Raw genomic sequence first — 24,405 nt, forward strand, 5'->3', positions numbered from 1 at the left:
CGTGCCAGGCAGAGGGCGTGGCTTGGGACACGGCGCCTCGCCAAATGCACAGATGTCCCGGCCTGGGATGCCTGCCTGGTGTCTGCATCGTGAGGTGGGAGCTTTCTGTAGCCCGGCAGAGTGGGGGGATCTTTCTGCAAAGAGGGCGGTAGGGCAGCCTGGCCATGGGGGCAGAGGGAGAAGAAACGCTCCCAGGGCAAGGGGGGCGGTGTACAGAGCATGCACTGAGGATGGGGGTGGGAGCCTGTACAGAGGAGCATGCCCTGGGTGAGGTGGGCGTGACAGGGGGTATGGAGGAGACAGTGGTGGATTACTGTTCTGTGGGGCCCTGGGCCAGAGCAAGAGGGGCCCCACCACCCACATCCCAGTGTTCCTACCGGGGAAATGGGGTCAGGGCAGGGGGGAGGGTTGCTCAGCTTCCCTGCAGGAGTGCCGGGTGGGTGGAGCAGATCAGGGTGCGGGGCGGCCATTTTTCCAGGCCCCACAGTTGGCTGGGGCCCCTGAGCACGGCCCTGTTGGCCCAGTGGCTAATCTGCCACTGGGAGGAGAGCGCCCCTGGTGAGGACTGTTCCTCTGCCAGCTGCTGCAGGAGAAGTTCCGGGACTTTGCGCGGGACACGGGCAGCGTGGGGAAGGAGCGCATGAAGAGCGTGAACCAGGTCATCGAGCAGCTGATCGAAGATGGCCACTCGGAGGCCGCCACCATGGCCGAGTGGAAGGACGAGCTGAACGAGAGCTGGGATGACCTGCGGGAGCTCATTGACACGCGCAAGCAGCTGCTGGCCACATCCTACGAGCTGCACAAGTACTTGTACGATGGCACTAAGATCCTGGGGCTCATCCAGGAGAAGCAGCGGGAGCTGCCCATGGAGCTGGGCCAGGACGCCCACACCGCCGAGTCCTTCCACCGCATGCACACAGCCTTTGAGCATGACATCCGCCCGCTGGAGGGGCAGGTACAGCTTCCCTGCTGCAGGAGTTCAGGGCTCCTAGAGCTCCGGGGGTCTGGGATCAGATTCCTCTCTGCCACGATAGAGCCCCTGCCGGCAATGCCCTTGGGCTGCCTTATTGCCAGCCGCTCCTGTCACAGCAGCACCTCGGCTTGCTGGGGAGCGTTTTTCCTGTGCTCTGATTAGCTGGGGAAAATGAGGGGCCGTGTCTGCCCTGCTTGGGTTCGCTAGGCCATGCTCCGTTTCCATGTGTAGGCCACCAAGCGTGGAACGTGGCTCGTAGGTGATGCATGGATTACAGGGCCAGACGAGCCCACTCTGAGCTCCTGTAAACCAGCCAGAGAGCCTCCCTCAGGGATCCCTGCGACCAGCCCAGAGCACTGGCCTGAGCTGGAGCAGAGCTTTGAGAGGGACAATCCAGCCTGGATTTATAGATGCCAGACCAGGGTTGGAGAACCTGCCCTGCCCTGGGAGATCTGGTCCCTGCTAAACATCTGCATCTCATTTCAAACTGGAATGTTGCTGACTTCATCTCCCAGCCACTGGCTCTCGCTTGGATGGCGTCAGATCAGCAGTTCTCAAACTTCAAATGTGTCCTGACCCTGTTTTAATGAGGTCACCAGGTCTGCTGTTAGACTTGCAGCCCTGGGTGGGGGGCTCAGGTTACAGGTCCCGCCCACATAAGGTTGAAGCCCTTGTGCTCCAGCCCCGCCGACAGGGCTCGGGTGGGCTCAGGCTTCGGTCCTCTCCCCTGGGGTCATGTAGTAATTTTTGTTGTCAGAAGGGGGGTTGCGGTGCAGTGGAGTTTGAGAATCGCTGGACTAGATTAGAGAGCCCTCTGCTAGCAGAAATCTCCTGCCCAGCCCGATAGAGCAGGATCAAGGCAGCTCTCAGCGTTCTCCTGGATAAACTAACCAGCCTGAGCCCCTTCGGTCTCCTGCCGCCCGGCTGGTTCCTAGACCTCCCATCACCCTGGAGCTCTTTTCTGAGCCCTTCCTTGGTTTTCAACATCCATGGAACAGGGTGGGCACTGTCTCCAGGAAAGGTGCCACTAATGCCATACACAGACCCACCACCACCTGCCTAGTCCTACTCAGTATTCTCACGTTCATCCTCCTAGCTACAGCATCATCCTGGCAGCTCACGGTGACTTGCTTGTCCAGTGTGATGCCCAAGTCCCTTTCAGAGGCCCCGCTTTCCCGGTTCTGTAGGTGGGGGCTGCATTCCTTGTTCCTAGATATAGAACCTTGCATGTGGCCATATTAAAATACATGTTGTTTGCATGTGCCCAGCTTACCAAGTGACCCGTCCTTGTTGTTTACCACTTCCCTGTCTCTGTGGGATCCGCCCTGTCTGACAGACGGGAATTGTGATGGGACTCCCCAGTACAGAACTACAGGCAGATGGTGGAATGAGGCTCAAGAGTCGTGGTTTTCGCCCCTTTGGCCACGTTTCCCTGTGCTCTCTCCGGCAGGTCCAGCAGTTCCAGGAAGTAGCAGCGGGGCTGCAGACAGCCTATGCGGGGGAAAAAGCCAACATGATCCAGAGGCGAGAGCAGGAGGTGGTGAGGGCCTGGAAGGCCCTGAAGGATGCCAGCAGAAGCCGGCGGGCACAGCTGCGGGACACGACTGAGAAATTCCGCTTCTTCAGCATGGTCCGGGACCTCCTGTCTTGGATGGAGAGCATCACTCGGCAGATTGAAGCCCAAGAGAAGCCCAGGTAAATCGCCATTGAGGGGGAATGGCCCACACAGGCAGGACCGGCGCTAGGGGTTTGAGCGCCCTAGGCGGCCGGCAATTTCGGCGCCCCACGCGCTGGTCCCGCGGCTCCGGTGGAGCTGCCGCAGTCGTGCCTGCGGGAGGTCCACCGAAGCCGCGCGAGCAGCCAACCGTCTGCAGGCACGACTGCGGCAGCTCCACGGGAGCTGCGGACCAGCGGACCCTCCGCAGGCACCACTGCGGTAGCTCCACTGGAGCCGCCTGTCGCCCCCTTCGGCAAAACGGCGCCCACCAATTATTCTGGCACCCTAGGCGATTGCCTAGGCTGCCTAAATGGTAGCGCCAGCCCTGCACACAGGGTCCGACATGCCCCGGGGACATCTCTATTCCCAGCTTTTAAATCCTCACCGGACACTCATCAGAGGCTGAGAAGCAGCCCTGAACTTTGCAAGTCTCCTGTTCTGTAGAGACTGGGTGACTGTATTTCCCAAAGGGAAAATGGGACACCATATGGGGCTAGCCTGAGCCCTTCCTTCCCGTGCGTGGGGCTAGCCCGAGCCGCTCACTCAAACCCACCTCCCCACACAGGGCTGGCCCATGCCGCTTTCCTGAGCCTGGCCCCTCCCACCACTCCCCCCACGCAGGGCTGGAGTCACTGCTCACCCAAGCCCTGCCTGCCCCCTGACCGAGCCCTGCCTCCTCCCTATGTGAGGCTGGTGTCAGCCCTCGCTCCCCCACATGTTCCACCGCACCCCACGTTTTGTTTTGTTTTTTGGCAAAAGTGGTCATTTGTCCCGTTTGCTGTTGCCAACTGCCCACTCTTGCCAAAAAAAAAGTCAGGATGGCCGGGACAGGGCTTAAAAAAGGCACTGTCCCAATCAAAACCCTCTGCAGAGATGTCTCGTCCGTGGAGTTGCTGATGAAATACCACCAGGAGATCAGGTCTGAGATTGAAACCAGGCAGAAGAGCTTCACCAGCTGCGTCGACCTGGGGGAGAAACTGCTGCAGCACAAACACCAAGCAAGCGCCGAGGTGAGGAGCATGGTGCCTCATGCTCTCATTTGCCTTTATGGGCAGGGCAGCCTAGCCCGACTACATCTCCCGGCAGGGCCGGCTTTAGGAAGTGCGGGGCCCGATTTCAACAGTTTCGACAGGGCCCCGGCAGGGATGACTTAAAAAAAAAAGACAAAAAAAAAAACCACGTTAAAAAAAAACCACATGGGACTTGTACTCACTGGGCTGTGCTCCGAGTCTTCGGCGGCAGGTCCTTCACTCGCTCCGGGTCTTCGGTGGCACCGAAGGACCCGCCACCGAAGTGCTGCCAAAGACCAGATAGGGAACCAGTTATTAAGATTTTGGCAGCTCATTACTGATTGTTTCCATATCTTTCCCCTAGGATTCACACTGAGAATCCTTTCCCAGGGTGCACTGCGCCCGCATTTCCCACTGTGATCCCTCATGGGAGAGGTAGTCTGGCTGGTGAGCCCAGCACACCACAGTCAATGGGAGCATGGCGCACCCAAACTACAACTCCCATGAGGCACCGTGGCAGCATTGCTGGATGGAAATATTTTGGTTTTCCAGGTGCATTTTTTTCATCAAAACCGCAACATTTTCCATGGAAAATGTACATTAAAAATGAATTTTTTTTCTTTCCATCACAACTTTCCATGGTGAGCCCCTCCCCCCATTTCCCGACCCCACAGCGAAGGTGTCATCCCTCATTCAGAGCCTGTGAAGTGCCCAGCGTGTCCTGGGTGCTCTGCGTAAAGCAACATCCGATGGAGTTTTCCCGCCTGAGGGCCCTCCGGAGCAGCACAAGGCAGATCTGTGCAGCCAGTTACAGAGACACCCGCCGGAGCTGGGAGTGGAAAACGCTGTGGTTATTTCTTTCCTCTCTCCCCTTCCAGATCAAGGAGAAGCTGCTGCAGCTGACGAAGAAGAGGTGTGAGATTATGGAGAAGTGGGACAGACGCTGGAACTGTCTCCGCCTGTGTGAGTGCCACGTGGGCATGTCGGTGGTGGGGAAGGGTCAGTGGGCACCAGGAAGCTGCTAGAACTTCACCCAGACCTCCAGGTGCTTAGCACCCGCCTGGCCCCAGCACACTGAGCTCTGTGAAATGGGAGCTCTGGAAAATCTGGCCTGTCAGCTGCAGCAACAAATCATTTATAGGCGGATCCTGGGAGAAGGGGGTGGGGGGAAGCATTGGCTGGGGGAGGCAGCCAGCCCCAGCGCAGAGTCTGGCCCTGTTGCCCCCTGCAGGTGTGTAATGCGCCTCTCTCCTCTCTCTGTGGTAGTGCTTGAAGTATGCCAGTTCTTCAGGGACGCCTCAGTGGCCGAGGCCTGGCTGATTGCCAAGGAGCCGTACCTGGCCAGCAGTGACTATGGACAGACAGTGGACAGCGTCGAGAAGCTGCTGAAAAGGCACAGCGCCTTTGAGAAATCCGCCACCACATGGGAGGAGCGATTCGCCGCACTGCAGAGGCTGACCACGGTGAGCGCACCCCGGGGCTGGGGGAGTGGGGTGTCCGCAATGGGGATCGAACCGGCCAACCTCAGCAGCTTGGATTCCAGGAGCAGGCTCCCGTCAGCCCCACCTCAAGCAGAAGCTGCACAAGGACAGCAGGGCGGATCCCTTGCCCAGCTGGTGCAAAGCTGGGCACATTCCTGGGTGCTTTACCCATGCCGGTTATCAGTGATCCCAAGAACAGGGCTTCCCCCACTTCCCTCCAGAGACCACCCCCCTGCCTGGTGGGTCTCACAGGGGGAATCTCCCCCGGACACAATCATGACACTGGTGGTAGCGCTGCATCCAGCCTCCCCCTAACCCTCTGCTCTCTCTTCCCGGCATTCCCACCCTTCACCCACAGCTCCCTGCCAAGCACTTGGACCTTCTGCCTTTGCAAATCTGCAGCCTTTAAATAACCCCTCTCCCCTTCCCCCAAATCCGTTTCCAGCTGGAGTTGCGAGGGAAGCGGAAGCTCCAGGAGGAGTCCACGCAGTGCAAAGCCTCCTGGACCATCGACCCCCAGTACGACTTTGACCCCGGGGCTTTGGAAGCACTGAAGTAAGTGTCAAGCTTGCCCATATCACTGCACCTGCGTTCTTCCCTTCGGGCCTTCTGGGGAGATTCTGCACCGAGGAGGCAGCGGGAGTCTCACCAGGTCCTGGGGGTATCACAGACTAAGGAGGATGAGCTAATGAGTTAGTAGCCAGCTGCCAGCAGGGGATCCCAGTGCTAGTGCCCGTGCCTTGTAATCACTGATTGCAAACCTGCAGCTGGGCCTGGTGCCACTGGAGCATTCGGCGCTGGCCCCTACCAAGCTGTGGGGCCTGCTCTGTTCCTTCAGGGCACATCTTGGGTTTTCCCCAAGCTGCCAATGTCCAGCTGCCATGCAGAGTTGTTCCGAGTGGCTCAGGTCAATGGGAATTTTGCCCTTGACTTCAGTGGGTCCGTCCGTCCGATAACGCTCAGCGCGTGCTTTGGAGCTTTAGCTGGATCGGGGCCGGAGTGGGCGGCATCCCGCAGGGTCCGGCCACGCGGCAGCACCTTCTTCTGTGCCCATGTCAGAAGCCAGGCTGGAGTCGGGCGCTGGCCTCCCTCAGGCCCCTCTCTGGATGCCAGCCCTGTCTGTCTCAGGCGTCTGCCTCGCCTCCCCTCACCCTGGTATCTGGGCATCTCCCATGTCAAATCGATGGCAATAGCGAATTCCCCAGCAGACTCCGTGGGGTTGCTGGCCCTTCTCCCTTCTTGGGGTCAGAACTCAGCTTGCGGGGGCATGTGGGTCTCGGCTGGGGGGATATTCTCCGTTGCCGGGGTTAGCTTGATCTGCACCAACGAGGTTTGTTGGTCAGCTCCTTGGGGACAGGGGGGAGAAAGAGGGTCAGTGTGGGGTTAGGGCAGAGAAGGGGGCGCAGGGGTTGGTGTTCGGAGGATTGAAGGGGAGCTAGTGTTGGAACTTGGGATAGAAGGATCGGCACGGGGGGGGTGGGTGGTGAGAGGGGGACTTTGGCTTCACACTTGCTATCAGGTCACCTGAGAGTCGGCACCAGGGTCTGAGGGAGGAAAAGGGGACGAGGGCAGTGTCAGGGGGATGGAAGAGGAGGTGGCTCCAGGTGGTAGGGGAGGAAGTGGGGGTCAGCTTCAGGTGGTGGCACTGGGAGCCAGGGGGAGTAGTCAGGGGCGTGGAAGGGGGAGCGGTGCTGGGGGCCAGAGATGTGGAAGGGGGGGCAATTCCGAGGGGCAGGGGTGTGGAAGGGGGGCAGTGCTGGAGGCGAGGAGGGACGGTTATGGGGGGCAGGGGCATGGAAGAGGGCAGTGGTAGGGATCAGGGCGTGGAAGAGAGGTGGCGCCGGGGGGACAGAAGAGAGGTTGGTGCTGGGGGGCAGCGAGTGGTGCCTGGGGTCAGGAGCATGGAAGTGAGGCAGGGTTCAGGGGAGTGGAAGGGGGCAGTGCCAGGGGTCATGGGTGTGGAAAGGGGATGGTGCTGGGGTTCAGGGGTGTGGAAGGGGGGTGGTGCTGGAGGTGGGGAGGGACAGTGCCAGGGGTCAGGGGCTTGGAAGGGGGCAGGGTCAGGGTCAGGGGCGTGGATGAGGGGCAGGGGCAGGGGTCTCGAAGGGGGGCGGTGCTGGAGGCAGGGAGGCATGGTGCCGGGGGTCAGGAGCATGGAAGGAGGCAGTGCCAGGGGTCAGGGGTGTGGAAGGGGGACGATGCTGGGGGTCAGGGTTGTGGAAAGAGAGTGGTGCTGAAGGTGGGGAGGGACAATTCCAGGGGTCAGGGGCATGGAAGGGGAACGGTGCCGGGGGTCGGGGCGTGGAAGGGGGACAGTGCTGTGGGTCAGGGGTGTGGAAGGGGGGCGGCTGGAGGCGGGGAGGGATGGTTCCGAGGGTCAGGGGTGTGGAAGGAGGCAGTGCCAGGGGTCAGGAGGGCATGGAAGAGAAGTGGCGCTGGGGGGACAGAAAAGAGGGTTGGTGCTGGGGGGCAGGGAGTGGTGCCTGGGGTCAGGGGCATGGAAGGGGCGCAGCACCGTGGATTTGCAGCCCCAAAGTCCTCACTAAAACCCAGCCTGGGTAATTGTAGCCTGCTGGCTCAGGTCTCTGGGTAGCATCAAAGGCAGAAAAGATTCCTTGGCCCCTCTGGCTATGCTGCTTGGTACCGTTGTTTGTAAAGCTACAGGCCCCGAGAGAGCTGAAGAGGCCAGATCCAGAGCAGCCATTTGCGACTCACTTCACTCGACAAACACCCAGTCTCAAAAGCATCGAATTCGGAATAATGTTGGGGATTCTGGGCCAACCCTTTCCACAGCAAATTATGGGCCTCTTACACGAAAGAAAATGCCCAAATTCCCTCTTTTTAAAGGGAGTGTTGTTTGCCGTAGGTCTCAGGAAGAAAAAGAGAAGAAAAAGGGCGTAATTTCACAGGACCTCTCTGAACCTGCTATAGGAGACTCGTCACTGGTCAGTCACAAATTTTAGTTTTCTCCTTCCTGGACCCACCCCCCCAGTTGCATAATTCCCTGGGATTTTTTATAAAGCTCTTTGAAAATTGTTTCCCTTCTGCCAGAGCCTGTTAACAATGTGCCAATGTTTCCCCCTGACAAAAGCCTCCTGTTTTCTTATTTGCTTTGTGTTCGTTCATCCCCCAAGTTCTTCCCTCCTCTGCTATCAATGAAGCAGGTGGAAAGGTTTTTGTACCACGCATTCATCCATTGTTTCTTGAATTAGTTTAATAAATGTTCACGTTACAAATAATTTACTGTTCACCGCAAAAATATCCACACGTTCACACATTCTTATTTTCCACCCCCAGAAAATTCTGTTTCTTTTACCCAGCAGGAATTTCCCCAATGAACAAGGGGGGTCTTTTGCCAGGTTCACTCGTTGCGGGGTGGATCTGTCCCATCTGATACATCTGTCACCCACTTAGTTGGGGGAAGGGTTCGCTTGCCCACCCGTTGCCCTGCTCGAGCGGAGGGTGTGTGTGGCTGAAAGTCTCGGAACCCGGGTCAGCTGACACAAGCTTGCTGGGTTCATGTTGTGAGGCTGAAAATATCAGCCTAGAGATTTGGGCTCAGGCTAGAGCCCAGGCTCTGAGACCCGACCCCTCACTGGAGAGGGCTCCAGGCCAAGCAAAGGGCAATTTTTAGCCCAGTGGCATGAGCCCGAGTCCGCAGACACAGGCTCTGAGACTCTTTGCCCTGGGTCTTTTTCTGCAATGTAGACAGTCTTAGCTCCAGAGACGTTAAGGGCAGGCAGGACCATTGGATCGTCTCACCTGACCTCCTGTGTAGCCCAGGCCAGAGAATTCCGCTCCATTACTCCTGTATTGAGCCCAATCGCTTGTGTTTGGCCAAAGCAGATCTTCCAGAAAGGCCTCGGTTTGGATTCGTCATCTCTTGATGTCTTCAATCCCCCCTTCCCTGGGTAGCTTGTCCTAAGGGCTAATCCCCTGCAGGTTAAACATCAGTGGAATGCAGCCATGGGCTCCTGTCCTGCCTTCCTCCACCCTGTAAGCCCCCAGAGGAGGGCCATATGCATAAGCTGGTCTGGAAGGGTGCACTGGGAGAAGCATGTGCGGAGAAGCAGCGTCCCCTTGGAAAACACCTTGTCTGCCAAACTCCATCCGTTCCAGGGGGCGGAAGGGCAGGTCTGTAGAGCGGGGAAAGGGGGCACAATGACAGCTGCTCGCAGAGAAGGGTCGTGTACAGCCTGCACTGTTCCACCCATCCAGGCCCACAAGACTGGGATTGCCGGCTTTGTGTCACCTGGCGAATGCAGGCTGCGTGGGCGCTGCTTGCTCTCGGGACATATGCCGGGGGAATCCCAGGGAGGGAGGAGGCTGGCCCCCATGCTCAGCTTAATGTCTAGTCACATTGAAACTGGCCAAGACAAGCGAAGAGGTTAAAGCTACAGGAACACAGAGACTAACATCCAAGGGCTAGCGGAGGGGCCTATGACTCAGGTCTCCTGGATTCCACTCCCGGCTCCCTGCGGGGTCGCGGGCAGCTCATTACAAAGCCGCCGGCTGTTTCCTAGAAGCTGATTTGCTGTCTTAGGCCCTGTCTCCATTAGAAACGCACATCAGTGTGGACACTCGCTACAGTGACAGGAGGGGCTCTCTGGTTGCTGGAGCTAATTCAGAGGCAGGCGTGAGGTTGATGGTGTAATGACGTTGCATGGGGGTGGATTTTTCACACACCCCCCCGAGCGACATCGCTGGCTCCACCTGCCGTTTTGGCATAGACCTGGCCGTAGGAATGTCAGTTACAAGGGATGATTTCTTGGTGATGTGTCTCTCCTGGCTAAAGCCTCAGAGCATGGGCAGTTATATGGGCAGAAGAGTCTGCTGCCGCTGCACGCCCTTTGCTCAGGGAACCAGCACAAACCCTTTTGAACTGGGTCTCTGCCAGCTCTTCCCATCTGGATCTGGCCTGTGTGTCAGCGCTTGGGCAGTCTGGACACCAGCCACCCCCCTTTTCAAGCTGCATGGCTCACACCCCAGTGCCCACAAGGCAGCAGGAGGAGCTGGGCAGGTGCATGAAACGTAAGGACGTGGATACAACCGGGGCTGGGATGGTGAGGAAGGCAGGAGCCTTACGTGGCCCTCGGTTCCCTATGGGTGTGCAGAGACTAACTGTGCTCATCTAGTCTGACCTCCTATCTGCTCTACGCCCGTTTGCAGCTTGGTCGCACCAGGACCCACCCCATAGCAAGTGCCCCTGGCCTCCCTCATCGTGCCCCCCCCCCCGGGGGAGCCGTTCACCCGTGCACACGCTAGCTGAGCCCTCCCACGAGAGCCTTTGTGGGAAGCCGGGGCTCTGTAGCTGTGAGAAGCCCCGGTTCTTCCCCCTGTGCTGGGGATCTGGGGCGCTCTGGAGAAGGCCTGTGCCAGAAGCTGGGCCTCCCTCCAAATAGCAGAGACACTCTTTAGCCCCACGTGGAAGATTGCTCTCAGCAGAGGCGTTTTAGGTTCCCCACCAACACACAAGGGAAGGGCCCCCTGCTCCTCCTCACGTCCCGGCAATCCTGCTCCAGGCGGCTGGGCTGTGGCCTCCTCAGTGTATCGGTCTGCACTCCCACCTTCACAGGAGGCTTCAGCACTGGTTCAGGCCAGACCTCCTCCCAGTGTGGACAGGGGGTTGACTTACCTGGCAGCCCCACCGCAGAGCCTCAGGTGCATCCAGGCTTGGAGGCAGGCCCGGAAGGATGGCCTAGGGAATAGGGAACTGGCCAGAGGCTCAGGAGAACTGGCTCCTAGTCCTGACTCTGCTACTGGCCTGAGGGAGTGACCTTTGGCAAATCATCCACCCCTGGGCCTCAGCACCCAGCTGTCATTGGGGGTAGTGTTCCCTGCCTCACACAGAGAGTGAGCAGCTAAACCCATGCACCTCTGGGAGGCCTGAGAGCTACCTCGATGGATCCTGGACTGGGTAGTTGGGGCTTGCAGGTCTCCTGGAGCTGCCTCCCAACATCCTGGTCAGGTCCTGCCCCCTCCTTGTGCGCTGGCCATTGGCTGTGCCTTAGCTGCTCAGGCCGCGTCTCCATGGGGCAGCCCGTGGTGCCAATTGTCCGTAGCACCCCTGGGCGTTGTGGGATGCTCTGCCCAGCTACACCAGCGGAGGATCTGACCCCTGTGCCTAGGACACCCCCAGCACCACAGGGTCACACACAGGCGGAGGGGAGGTACTCTGCTGCTCTCCTCTCTCCAGGCAGAGCTCTAGGAGAATCCGTGACACACCAGCCCACCATTCTCAGCACCTGCAGGGCTCAGGTTTCCGGGCTGCATAGGTTTCCAGGCTGCTGGAGCTGTGACTCCTGGTGCCTGGAGCTATGACGCTGGAGCTGAGGCTCACAGGGGCGACAGGACCTCACTGCATATTGGGTCACTTCCCTGATACCTGTTTGCAACCTCCCCGGCCCGGCAGCGTTCGGCTGGATGTTCCTACCAGCTCTCCTAGCACAACAAGCCATTGGACCGGCGGGTTCCAGAGACACAGCAAACCTCTCAACTCCACAGCAGCACCAGCAAAGCAAAGGAGAGGAACACGGGGTAATTTGTCTCCCGATACCCCACGCAGTGGACTTGGACTCCGGCTTGTTCCCCTGCAGGAATTCTAACCTCTTGCCTTATTTTCTTTGGAAGATGGACACCCCATCTGAGGCAGGCCCCGCAGAGATCCCTGAAGGGGCGCTCCCCACTGCATGCCCCGGTGTCGGTGGAAGACACGGACGGCTCATCAGATGCTCGGCAGCCTTTGGATCAGCTTCCCAAAGCTCTTTGTGCTGCTTGGCCTTGGCGCCACCTCCAGCCCCAGCTCACACTGCTCCTGCCTGTCAGCCTGCTCTTCCTCCTCTTGCACCAAGGCCAAGTCTTAGCTCTCCTTGTCTACCTGCCTTCTCCTCCTTGGTCATCTTCTCTCCAGCGCTGCCCTCAGCTAACCCCTTTCCCAGGGGCACCTTGCTGCACCTCGGGGACTCCCCAGTCCCCTTTCTTTCCTCCAGCTACTCTGCTTGCAGAGGGCGTTTCTTTGAGTGATTGGAGTAGACTCCAACCCAGCTCCAGCTCCCTCTTCTGCAGTCTGCTGGTCTCTTCCTCTGCACCACTTCACCCCCAGTTCCCTGCGTGCCTCTGCTGAAATCTACCCCCCAACACACACCCCTTGCCCGGCTCTGCCAGCTCCCGACTGCTGCCCTGTCCTGCCCTGCTTCAGGTCCCGGGCACACTTGCTCTCCTGGGAATTAAGGCCTCCCATGTGCTTTCTGCTGTCATGCAGGCCTTGTGTCATGCTCCGGGCCCTGCTGAGCTAGTGCTGGCTGCAGGGGAGGTTAGAGCCTCTCCATCTGCCATAGCTTCTCCCATAGCTCGGTGTCCTGCATGGGGCCTCCTCCTTCCCCTCTCCCTATGCTGCCCCCCCCCACCTTGGAGCAGGGCCCCCCCTGAGAAAGTTGCTCCTACCCCCCCCAGCCCTGGAGCAAGGCATCCCATGAGCATCATGGGTCCTTTGAGCTAATACTGTGTTAGTCACACCCAGGGCAGCTCCCCCCTGGGAATGATGGGTTCAGGCTCTCTGCAGACTCAGGCAGCATCACTGCATCATAGAAGATCAGGGACCTCAGGAGATCATTTAGTCCAACCCCCTGCTCAAAGCAGGACCAATCCCCAGACAGACTTTTACCCCAGTTCCTTAAATGGCCTCCTCAAGGATTGAACTCATAACTCTGGGTTTAGCATGCCAATGCTCAGACCACTGAGCTATCCCTCCCCCTGCTATTGGTCACATTGGGTTCTGTTTTGGAAATGTTCTTCACTGCACTGAGCACTAGGGGCCTTTTCTTTCTCCTGTGAGAGCTGAGAGTCTGTAGAACAAGCCGTCAGGTCACACAGCAGCCGTGGGATGATGGAGCCCTGGTCCCCACTTGGTGCTGCCCCATTGCACTGCAGGCCCAGTCATAGCTACAGGCCAGGAAGGTGTCCCTGCAGAGACCTGCTCAGCCCACAGTCGCCCACATCGGAGCCCCATTGCGTTGCCTGGCCCCAGGAGGTGCTTTCCAAAGCAGGGGGGCTTGCCAGGGTCCCCTCTAGGGCTCGTGAGTTCAGAACCAAAGATGACCCGCCCCCCCTCAAACGGACTGCAAATGTTCTGCCACCAGCCTCCTCCCACTGATTCCAGCAGGAGCCCGGTGGCTCAGCCTGGCTCCCGCACCCCCAAAGAGCCCACGTTGACAGTAGCCGTAGGCCAGAGCCCCATGCGGCGCGCACAGCCAGGGTCCCAGACACGCTGCGGGGGTTGGTCTAAGCAGAAATGACACAACCTCCTTGGCAAGCCCATATGACCCAACGCCTCCCAGGCCAGGCGCTCCCAGCCACCCCATACTGGGAACCCCAGGCCCTCATCACAGAACTAGCTGAGCACCCCCTCTTGGGATTGGGAGGGCTCCAGCTGCTGGCTCCCATGTACAGAAGCCTCCAGTGGCTGAGTTGTGATCCTAGCCCCATGCTCGGGGCACAGATACGCTGCCTGGTACCTGCTCCTGAAAGGGGCAACTTCACCGTCCAGCTACCCAGCCCCCTCTCCCCCCGGGCCCAGTGCTGACCCTCAGCTTTCTCATCGCTTGACCACACCCTCGCCCAGCACTGCAGCCCTGTGGGCCTTCTGGGATCCCAGGTGACCGCTCCAAGGGCACGCGCTAGGTGTGACTAACACACATACACCCACACGCTGCACACAGGTTTCTAAACTGCCGTCGCCCAGCACTTAGCAATGCAAGAAATGCCCAGCTCTAGCCTAAAACAATAACCCAGACCCAGAACTGCGGTTCCCTGCCTCAGTTTCCCCATTCGGGTGGTGGAGCCCACGACACAGCAGTTGTTTCACAGAAACCACTTCACCATGTCGGCCAGTGTTCAGCAGCTGTACAGACAGACTCCTCCTCCCCCCCGCATTTAGCCTTATGTCAGGGTGACAGCACCCTCTCGACACCCTTTCACATGCCCAGTCTGGGAACCCCTGCAGCCTGGTCTATGCAGTGGGATCTTCAGCCTGCAACACACACACCCCCACAACACCCTGTGGGTGTAAACTCCCTCCCACTCTATTCCTTGGGCCTGTCGGTATAACTTCCCCCTTTACCCCAACTCCGGCCTGGGCGCATTTGCTGAGCTGCAGCTGGGCCAGGGCCTAGGTAGGTGGCCACCCTCCACCCCCAGCTGTGGTAAGCCCTGGAGTGTGCTCCCCCCAAGTGCCCTGGCTAGGAAAGTGGGGGTCCTCCTGAGCACCTCATGGGCCTGTTCCACAGGTAGCCGGCCCTTTCCCCACCAGGCCTGGGCAGCCCTGAGTGCCCCCAACACCAGCCAGCGGTATTCTGCGATGGTGGGTTGCCCCATTGCTGTCCTGCCCCACCCAGCGCGATGGGCAGCAGCAATGCCAGGAGGAGGCGGAGTTCCCCTTGCTACACTAGGGTGGACTTTGGCCCTGGACACCTCGCCGACCGTTCCAAGGGATGGGGACCACACAGGGCCTGCCTTGCTACGCCCCGTGCAGTAGAGCCCGCTGGGTGGGTCCCGTCCTGCTGGAAAGTTTGCTCCGTTCTACGGTTCTCCCCCTTATCCCCATGGTGGAGTCAGTTTCTTCTCATACAAGGCACAATCTAATCAGCCAGCAGCTCGGAGCCCTAAATTCCAGCCTGGGCCCTTTGGAAAAATGCCAAGGAAATATTTTTCCCACCAGTCCAGTGCCATGGCCAGTGTAGGTGACTGCCGCCTCCCCGATTGGACACACTCCAATGGCATCATTTTACAGAGCAGCCACATTGGGGAAAGCGCACGTTGGCCCGGGAAGATGCACGCGCTAGAGAGCCTGGCCTGTTGGCAGGCAGTCCAGGGGGCGAGTCTCCCCACGCTACCTGCCCCTAGCTGTTTGGTTGTTCCTAGTGTCGCTTGCAGATGGTGCCTAGCGCCCAGGGGAAACCCTTTGTCCTCTATTTGCATAAATAAAAATCAATCACAGCTGACTTGCTTCCTGGGGCAGAGGTCCCAGCTGGGCTTAGCAGCGGCTGGCTAGCACCGGGCTGGCCCTGTTTATCTCGCCTCTGTGAAGCGTTAACCCTCCTGAGAGCTGTGGAGGATGATTTTTCAAAGCCCCTAAAGTGCGTTTTCCAAAGTGACTTTGGCACTCGGGCTCAGCTTGTCAGAACAGAGATCTGCCATCTCCTCCCTGCTGGCCGCTGGGTTTTTAATTCGTTCAGTGCTGGGGAAAGGTGCCAGATCGCCCCCCCCCCCGGCAGACCAAGCGCTTTGCTGTGACCTCCGGCCCGGCAGAAGGGGGCAAAGCTCCCAGTGAGGGGGGATTTGTTCCCCTGCCTCACCCTGCTGGGCCAGCAGCCCCTGAGACTCTGTCCAGCTGCCACAGAACCAAGACCCCCCCCCATGCATCCTTTCTTACTGACTGCCAAGGAGCCATCAGTTGGCAGCAACATCTGGTGGGTATCACCCTGGCTGGGTTCAGCCCCACGTGGAGGGTTCCTTAACCGGTCCCGACCTCCAGGCCGCCTCCTGCCACGTTGCTGGTCAGGCATCGAGCTGTGGCCGTCGAGCTGTATGACGGGCAGTGGGTTTCCACGTATCCCCTCTGAGCAGGAGGCGCATCCAAATGTGGCAAAGCGCCGGGTGCCAGGCGTGCTTTCCAGTAAGTGTGGTGCGGCTGTTGAGCGTCCTCCCACCTCCCTTGCCGCTCCATACCTTCTCTCTGGAGAACCCCGCTGCTCCCTGGGACCCCGCCTGAGCCCCACTGGGCAGCATTTCCAGTGCGATGGCAGCCCCCCGGCCCTCCTCATCCACATGACACACCAGAGAGGGCGGGCCGGCCCCTGGCCCATTCCCCTGCCCCTAAGTGAGGGCTGTGCCATGAAATGAAAGGCGGGCTCCTTTAACCCCAATACACGCCCAGCCCGAGCACCTCAGGGGCGCCCAGGACTTTAGCTGCAACAGAGCCGGCTATTTCTAGGGGCCACAAGCCACACTAGCAGTGATGCCAGCCAAGGACCTGCCCCAATGGACGCATGCTTCGCAGGGGGTGTGCATGTCACAAGCCAGGATCAGGAAGGAAGGCGTCACCACCACGCCCTAGGGTGCATTGGCCAAGGTGTATTGTGAGAGGGGTTTGCCAAGGGCAAGGTGCATTCTGGGAAGGGGGTCTCCTTTCTTTAAAGGGTCGAGTATGGGCTGTTGTCAGGGCCAGGAGGGGGGACTTGATCCCATGTAGCAAACCCTGTTCCTGTGAGGGGCAGGGCTGTCTGTCTGGGGCCAGGGCCCCACCCAGAGCAATCCCACACATGCAGCACCTTTGGGGCCGCTGTTCAGCAGCAGGGGGCGTTATTCCCATTTCCAAACTCAGGCCCCTGGCACCAAGGGCATATTTACAAAGGGATTTAGGTGCCTACAGCTGCAGATGGGCACCTAGTGGGTTCAGAACAGTGTCTAAGTGAGTCAGGCACCAGACTCCATGGACTTTCAATGGGAATTAGGCACCAAACCCACATAGGCACTCCAAAACATCCCAGCTGCGATGTCAGGCACCTAACCCCCCTTGACAAACTGACCTAACCTGCCGGCGGCACTTTTGACAATGGGACTTGGGCTCCTAAGCCACTTGGGCCTGTTTGCAAATGGGCCCTCCAGCTGAGCGCGCATTGCCAGTCACGGCTAATTGCAAAGTGCCGTGCACAGCCATGGGGTGATCGCGTTGCTCCGTAGGCCAGCCCTTCAGCACAGAGAGCTGAAACTGGGGGCCTGGTGTGTTTGGGGGGGGGAGGATTTGGCTAAGGACTGGGCAGCCCAGAGTCAGGGGGTCAGCTGTTTATTTACAAGAATATACAGAGAGGCCTGCTTCCCTGGACAGCAGTGGGAACATCCAGCATGTGCCTGTGTCAAAATCCCCAGCCAGACACACCAGCCTTGTGCCCAAAAAGCTGCTCTCTCTCTCTCTCTCAGCATTTGCTTCCTGCAAGGGTCACACACAACCCCTCCTTTCAGACCCACAAACCAAACTGTGTCTGGCAGCTTAACCCAGTCTCTCCGAGGTCTGTTTTCTGGGTGTTTACACCCCGCTTTTTTGCCACACCCACCCCCTTCGCCCAGGCCCTGCGGCAGAGAGCAGGTGCTCTAGAGATGTCTCTGTGAGGCTCAGTCTTCTTGCACCACATAAGAACCTCATTCAAGGTTCCCTGCATGACTGGGCGAGTGAGTTAAACTCACACGTCTCCTTAGCAAGGCCCTGGATCGATTGCACTGGCGACCCCTTGCAATGGCAGCAATAAACAGCTGTGATGTCCTGGGGCTGTACCAGCAATAGAGTGCACAGGGCTCACTGGCCTCTTCCCGGCTGAAGGAGCCATGCTGTGGGAGGTGTCGGGTGCTTGCGTAATCCAGACCCTTCCTTTAAGTCGCTAACGGGGCATTGGGCGCGGTGGTGAACGTGGCCTGAATGTGTTAAGTAACCTCCATGGCTAATAGCCCTAGAACTTCTCTCTCTTTCACACCCACACACACACACACACACACACACACACACACACACACACACACACACCCCCGACTGTCAGAGAACACTGCTTAGAGCGAACAAGCACATGGGGCCAGAAGGGACGCAGAAAAGGGGCGGAGATGCTCTTCCAAGCTCCGCCCATGCATACCCAGAATGGGACACTGCTCACCCTATAGTGAAGTCCATCATCCTGAGCCGAGCACCTCTGGCCTCCTCGGGCCTGGCGCCCCCTTGGGAGCTGGGAACAGGCTTAGCTGGGCTCTTTTTTGGTTGCGGCGGGGGGGAAGTAACTGCGGGGAGCTCCTGACTGCCACTCACGCATGGCCCCAAAATAAGCCTTCCCCCCATGGCAAATTGTGTCAGTGTGTGACACAGCCCCACACCCACATGCGCACTCACCAACTCCTTCCTCCCCCTCCCTCCCTCCGCTAGTCGTGGGGAAGTTACAGCGGTGACGCAGCTAGGCAGGAAGGGGTTAATGTTTTAACGGTGTAATCACACCCACCGCTGTAATCGGGGGCGGGGGGGGACAGGCTAGGCTATAATCAAAGTGCCTCTTTACAGTTTAGTTTAATCTGCTTCCAAAGCCTCCAGGGATCAGGATAGGAGGGAGTTTTTTCCGTGATGCACAACTGGCCTGAAGCCCCCGGGCTTGGCCACAGCTGGAGATGGGACCCCAGCCAAGCAGGGGGGGGAGTCAGAGAGTCCTTTCTTAGCTGCCTGGTTCTTGCTCGTGTGCTTGGGGGCCAGAAAGGAATTTTCCCCAGGTCAGACCAGCAGGGATCTTGGGGCGGGGTGTGGGGGAGTTCTCCTCTGCAGGATGAGACACAGGTCATCTCTGGGATCAGTTGGGCCTGGATCACCTAATCCATTCCTTGCCATTGCAGGGGCCTCGGGCTTTGGTGGCACCTCAGTCCCGCCTATTTCTGAAATGTAACAACGTTCTAGGGCTCACTGGGTGGAAATCAATGGCCTGGGCTACACAGGAGGTCAGATGGGAAGGCCTAATGGTCCCTTCTGGCTCAGAAGACTATGAGGCCATAAGCCCCCTTGTACCAGGATACGTGTCCATTCCAGGAGTCACACCAGGATAAGACAAAAGTGTGAACTGAAATCCCTACAACGCCCCCTGTGGACAAGTCCTTAAAAGACCATCCCTGAGCATGTGAGTTAACCCCTTCTTGAGATGAATGGCAGAGTTCACACCTCCACGAGCTCTTGTTCAGCTCTGCATTGGTGACCACCTGAGTCCCGTTGTTGCGATTTCCCTTGCACCCATTGCTGCATGCGGCAGGGAGGGGGTGAACAAATATTGGCTGTTCATTGCCAGCAGCAGAGGAAGTCCTTGTCTAGCTCCAGGGGTAGGCAACGGGAACCAAAGCAGTTATTCCCTCTGTGGTTATATGGGTCCCTGGGACTGTGCTTTGACACTGGAGTTGACCGGGTGGTTGTTACCCGCCGAGGGCAAGGAGCACGTGAATGTACTTTGGGAAGGGTTGAATCTGAAAGTGCAATGCCTCTTTGCCACGGTTATGCAAACGGGGGTCCCGACAAGCTGGCACATCCCAGCCCTCTGGCAGTGAGGAGCTCTGGGTGAAGTAACAGCCTGGGAGTCACTCCAGGGGTAGGTGGACGGGCTGGGGCTCCATGCCCTTGGCTGTGCCTGCTGGTCTCCAGGCTGGCCACCAGTCTGGGGGGGCTCTGCATTTTAATTTAATTTTAAATGAAGCATCTTAAACATTTTAAAAACCTTATTTATGTTACATACAACAATAGCTTAGTTGTATATTATGGACTTATAGAAAGACTTTCTAAAAAGGTTAAAATGTATTACTGGTACACAAAACCTTAAATTAGAGTGAATAAATGAAGACTTGGCACAGCAATTCTGAAAGGTTGCCGACCCCTGGTCTAAATTCTAAGACAGGAGACAAGAGCTGGAGAGAGACAGACAGGGCAGCACAAGGAAACAGTGAGACAATGCTGGTCACCGCATTGGGTCCACACTGGCCCAGCCATTGTCAAGACGCCTTTATTTTGCCCAGCATTGCTGCAAAGGGAAGTTGTAAGGAGGGATGTGAAGGAGGCTAAGGGGGTAGCTTTGCAGCTGGTTACAGAGAGCTCCTCCCAGCAGGAGGGGCAGCATGAGACAAAGCGCTTGTTTGTCTGTACGCCCTGTGACAAAGTTCCTCCTCTACCTTGGTGGGTCCCGCACTTATTGGCAGATTTGCTCACCGCAGTGATCTTCCCCACCGTCTGGGTCAACTCCTCCTGTGTCTGATCAGGAGTTGGGAGGTTTGGGGGGAACCCCAGGCCCTCCCTCTACTCCGGGTTCCAGCTCAGGGCCCTGTGGATTGCAGCTGTCTATAGTGCCTCCTGTAACAGCTGCATGACAGCTACAACTCCCTGGGCTACTTCCCCATGGCCTCCTCCAAACACCTTCTTTATCCTCACCACAGGACCTTCCTCCTGGTGTCTGATAACGCTTGTACTCCTTAGTCCTCCAGCAGCACAGCCTCTCACTCGCAGCTCCTTGCACCTCTCGCTCCCAGCTCACACGCACTTCCTCTCCTCTAGCTCCCCCCTCCCTGACTGGAGTGAGCTCCTTTTTAAACCCAGGTGCCCTGATTAGCCTGCCTTGATTGGCTGCAGGTGATCTAATCAGCCTGGCTGCCTTCATTGGTTCTAGCAGGTTCCTGATTACTCTAGTGCAGCCCCTGCTCTGGTCACTCAGGGATCAGAAAACTACTCACCCAGTGACCAGTATATTTGCCCTCTACCAGACTCCTGTACCCCACTGGCCTGGGTCTGTCACAGGCCCAATGTAAAGATTTACTCCGAGGAACAAAGAGTGTCGGCCACAGCTCTGGGATGGGGGACTGTCTCCTGGGGAGCAATGACTCTGAAAACAGGTCTAGGGGTCATGATGCGTAATCAGCTGACCGTGACCTCCCAGTGTGTTGCGGCGGCCAGAACGGCTAGTGCCATCCTGGGATGCACAAACGGACCAGAGAGGTTGTTTTATTTTGGATGTGGCTCTGGTGTGACCGTGGCTGGAATCCTGTGTCCAGTTCTGGTGCCCACAATTCCAGAGGGATGTTGATAAATTGGAGGGGTCAGAGAAGAGCCGTGAGAATGATGAAAGCAAGGGGCGTGGAGGAGCAGCCAGCCCCCACAGCCAGCCCCTCCCCATCCTTGGCTCTACTCCGGCTCCACCCCCAGCCGCATCCCCAGCTCCCGGCCCCGCTCCTGGCCCTATCCCCAGCCTCAGCGTGGCTCTGTCCCTGGCATCGCGCCAACCCCCAGCCTTGGCCGCTGGCCACAGCTCAATTCCCAGCCCAGGGCCGAGACTGGGAGTGAAGCTACACCTGGTCATGGGCCTGGCTGCTGGGCCCCAGTGCTGTCCAGCTGCAGCTCTGTTCCAGCCCCCAGCCTCGGCCCCTGGCCACAGCCCCATACCCATACCCACCCCCAGCTGCAGCACCAGCCATGGCCTCCTTACCCCATCCATGTCTGCCCCTCCGGGAGCCACAGCCCCACTTCTGACCTCAGCCCCAGGAAGGCGGGGAGCACAGATGGGTCGGGGGGGCATGGCCCTCAAAAGTTTGGGGACCTCTGGATTATAGGATTAGAAAAGCTCCCTTTGACTCAAGGAGCTCAAACTATCTAACTTCACAAAAGGAAGGTTAAGGGGTGACTTGATCACAGTCCTAAGTATCCACTTAGGAACAAGTAGTTAATAAGGGACTCTTCAGTCTAGCAGACAAAGGCCTAACATGATCCAGTGGCTGGAAGCTGAAGCTAGAGAAATTCAGCTGCGAAATAAGGTGTAAATGTTTAACAGGGAGAGTCATTAACCATTGGAACAATTTAGCCAAGGGCGCGGTAGAGTCTTTATCCCTGGCAATGTTTAAATCACGATGGGATGGTTTTCTAAAAGCTCTGCTTTGGGAACAATCCGGGGGCCGGTCTCTGGTCTGTGTTATCCAGGAGGTCAGATGAGATGATCGCAATGGGCCCTTCTGGCCTTGGAATTTAGGAATCTGTGAAAATGTAACGAGCGGGTGATGGAGGCTACACTGGCCAATCAGAGGAGGGAGTCGACATCTGCAATAGCATATGCGAGATGAGAGGTAGTGTGGGACTAAGCCGAGTGGTGCCTTAAAGAGGAGACAAGTGGACAGATCTCGGCTTGATGTTGCAGAGTCTGCATATACTTCAGAAGTTTCCGAGTGCTAAGTCACGCTTATGTGTATATCTAGCACCGTCCATCCATGCATTTCCACAGGCCTTACAGCCCTCCATTCATTCACATGCATAACTTCCAACCCCCATGTCCTCTGGGGCAAGAGCCCCATTCTGCTCATGAGGGAAGCAGGCCTGGGGCCTCTCCTTTTCCAAAGGGGACCTGTGCACTTAGGGGCCAACGCCCCGTTGAAAGTCAACGGGGTTTCAGCTTCTACGCACCCGAGTCCCTTTCAGAAATGGGCCTTGGACCACATAGGTGGGCATGAGAGCACACACAGGAGAGAGCTGACCGAGCTCCCACAGTAAGGCGGTGGGCAGGATAGAAATAAGAGAGCAGGTGCACCCTGCTCTCACCACTAGCCTGTACTCCCCCCATGCAGTAGAGCTGGGGGAATAGCGGATTTTTCGGTTCACTGACAATTCTGAAAAATCAGAGAAAACGTTTGTTTGGGGCTGACCTGACATTTCTCAAAATTTTTGTTAAAGTGGAAAAGGGAAAACAATGGTTTTGGGTCAAATACAACTTTTCACCTTGATGGATATGACAGTTTTTAAACATTTTTTAAATAAAACGACAGGGACTTCTGAAAGGCAAGGTCCTTTCTGAACAGAAAAACAATCTAAACGTTTCCATTCAAAATGGTCAACCTGAAACCTTTCCGATTTTCCGGAATTCGGCTGACGTTTGGTTTTGCCCCAAGCCAACGATACTGACATGAATCCGTGAAACATTTCCGTGTGGCTGGCTCTGCGGTTTCCTACCCCAAAACCTCTCCCGCTCTGCTGGCGGTGTCAGTTCTAGAGCGAACAAGGGGCAGCGTGACAGACCAGCAGCATTCATGATCCACTCTGCTCTCGGCTAACACGCTGTGCTCCGTGATCACAGCAGGTGGAAGAGGAGAAAGCAGACCCAGCCCAGGTCCCTGCGGAGCCAACTGAGGCCAAGCAGTCCGAGAGGAAGACAAAAGTGGACGACAAGGAGCCCTCCGCCACAGACCCGCTGTTCAAAGTCCTCCAGACGCCTGTGAGTGAGCTCGACGAGACCGCTACGCTTCCCGCACAGCTGGACCGCTCGCACAGCCTCCAGATGGAGGGCTACCTGGGCCGCAAACACGACCTGGAGGCTCCTAACAAGAAGGCTTCAAACAGGTGCACAGGGATGGCGGGCACTCGCCTTGCAGGATATGTCCCATAGGGAATGGCTCTGGTTCGGCTGGGGTCAGCTGTGCCCAGCCCATAGAGGCATTGGCAGCTCCCCAGCAAGACCAGGTGGGGAGAGGTTGCAAGCACAATGAGCTGGGGAGCGACCCCAGCGGAGGGTCTCTCGGAGCAGCATGGAGGCTGCCTGCAGGGAAATACAGATTCTGTGGGTGGGACCCATGGGTGAAGGCTCCTCTGCCACACTCCTCAGAAGGCCGCTGCATGCCACGCTGCCCAGGAGCCGGCCCGGCCCCTGAACCACACTTCGACCAACCACGACTCCATAAATCTGTTACCCACACACTCTATGACACCCACCTTATCTTTCCATGGGTGCAAGGCATAACCCAGTTGATTTAGGCACCCAACCTGTACCCAGTTCTTAGGGCTCCAGGCGAAAGGCACCTAGGGCTCAGGGCATACTCTTCTGTGGGTTTGCAGGGCCTTTTACCAGTGAAAGAGCCTTACACAGTAATATCCTTAGCCTCTATTTATTACCAATCACCAAAACAGAATGCTCACGCTCAGCATACAATGCTCACCACTTCAAATAAGGCAGACGAACTTTTCCTGCTGGCTACTCAGGATCAGGTCGTCCAGGGACTCCAGCTTCTGTACGATTATGCTTGGCAGGGTGTTGGGTCTGGCAGCTCTGATCCTGGGCTGGGTCCTGGAGTTGGGTTTCAAAGAACTTCCCTTTGGAGCCCAGTTTATGCAGTGAGTGAAACTTGAGTCCTGCTTAGCTGTACCTCACCCAGTCATTGTAAACGGAAGTCCTACAGAACGGTATTTTTCACCGATCCCAGCCCATTACGAAACAATTCTTTACCCAGTCAGACCCAACCACCTTAGTTGATTTAAATCTTGCAAAATTAGTTATGCAACAGACAGAAACAATCAAAGAACCAGACAGACCCTACAGATAAACAACAGGGAAGTGGTGACCCCAAAGGCAAAACAAGAGACTTCTAGATCTCACAACCACAACTGCTGATAAGTGGTTTCTTGCCAGACAGAATGTGTCAAACAAGGTTTTCTTTAGAGATCTGAAGAGCTGTTTTTTTAGCTGGTGATGGTGGGTGCTATTAGGACAGGAGCCTTCTTAACAGCCAGATGGAGAAGGAGGAGGAGGATGTGACTTTCTGCTTCTTAGTTCTCGGCTGCTGCTGTCCTAACGTAGCTGCTGCTGCTTACTAAAGAAAACAGCCCCAGAACTTCTACTTCAGTACAGAATTACCACCACAGCC

At 57.4% G+C, this 24,405-nt stretch overlaps 1 protein-coding gene across 1 annotated transcript in view; it reads left to right on the plus strand.

Annotated features, from left to right (window-relative positions):
- SPTB (spectrin beta, erythrocytic) overlaps positions 1-24,405 on the plus strand; it is a 128,334-nt gene that overhangs the window by 95,669 nt on the left and 8,260 nt on the right. The window contains 8 exon segments of the mRNA XM_030561938.1: positions 581-955; positions 2,424-2,668; positions 3,562-3,700; positions 4,579-4,663; positions 4,967-5,163; positions 5,627-5,736; positions 8,048-8,126; positions 22,845-23,107. Coding sequence (XP_030417798.1) covers positions 581-955; positions 2,424-2,668; positions 3,562-3,700; positions 4,579-4,663; positions 4,967-5,163; positions 5,627-5,736; positions 8,048-8,126; positions 22,845-23,107 — 1,493 coding nt within the window.

Source organism: Gopherus evgoodei, chromosome 4, assembly GCF_007399415.2.
Source record: "Gopherus evgoodei ecotype Sinaloan lineage chromosome 4, rGopEvg1_v1.p, whole genome shotgun sequence".
Taxonomy (NCBI): domain Eukaryota; kingdom Metazoa; phylum Chordata; order Testudines; family Testudinidae; genus Gopherus; species Gopherus evgoodei.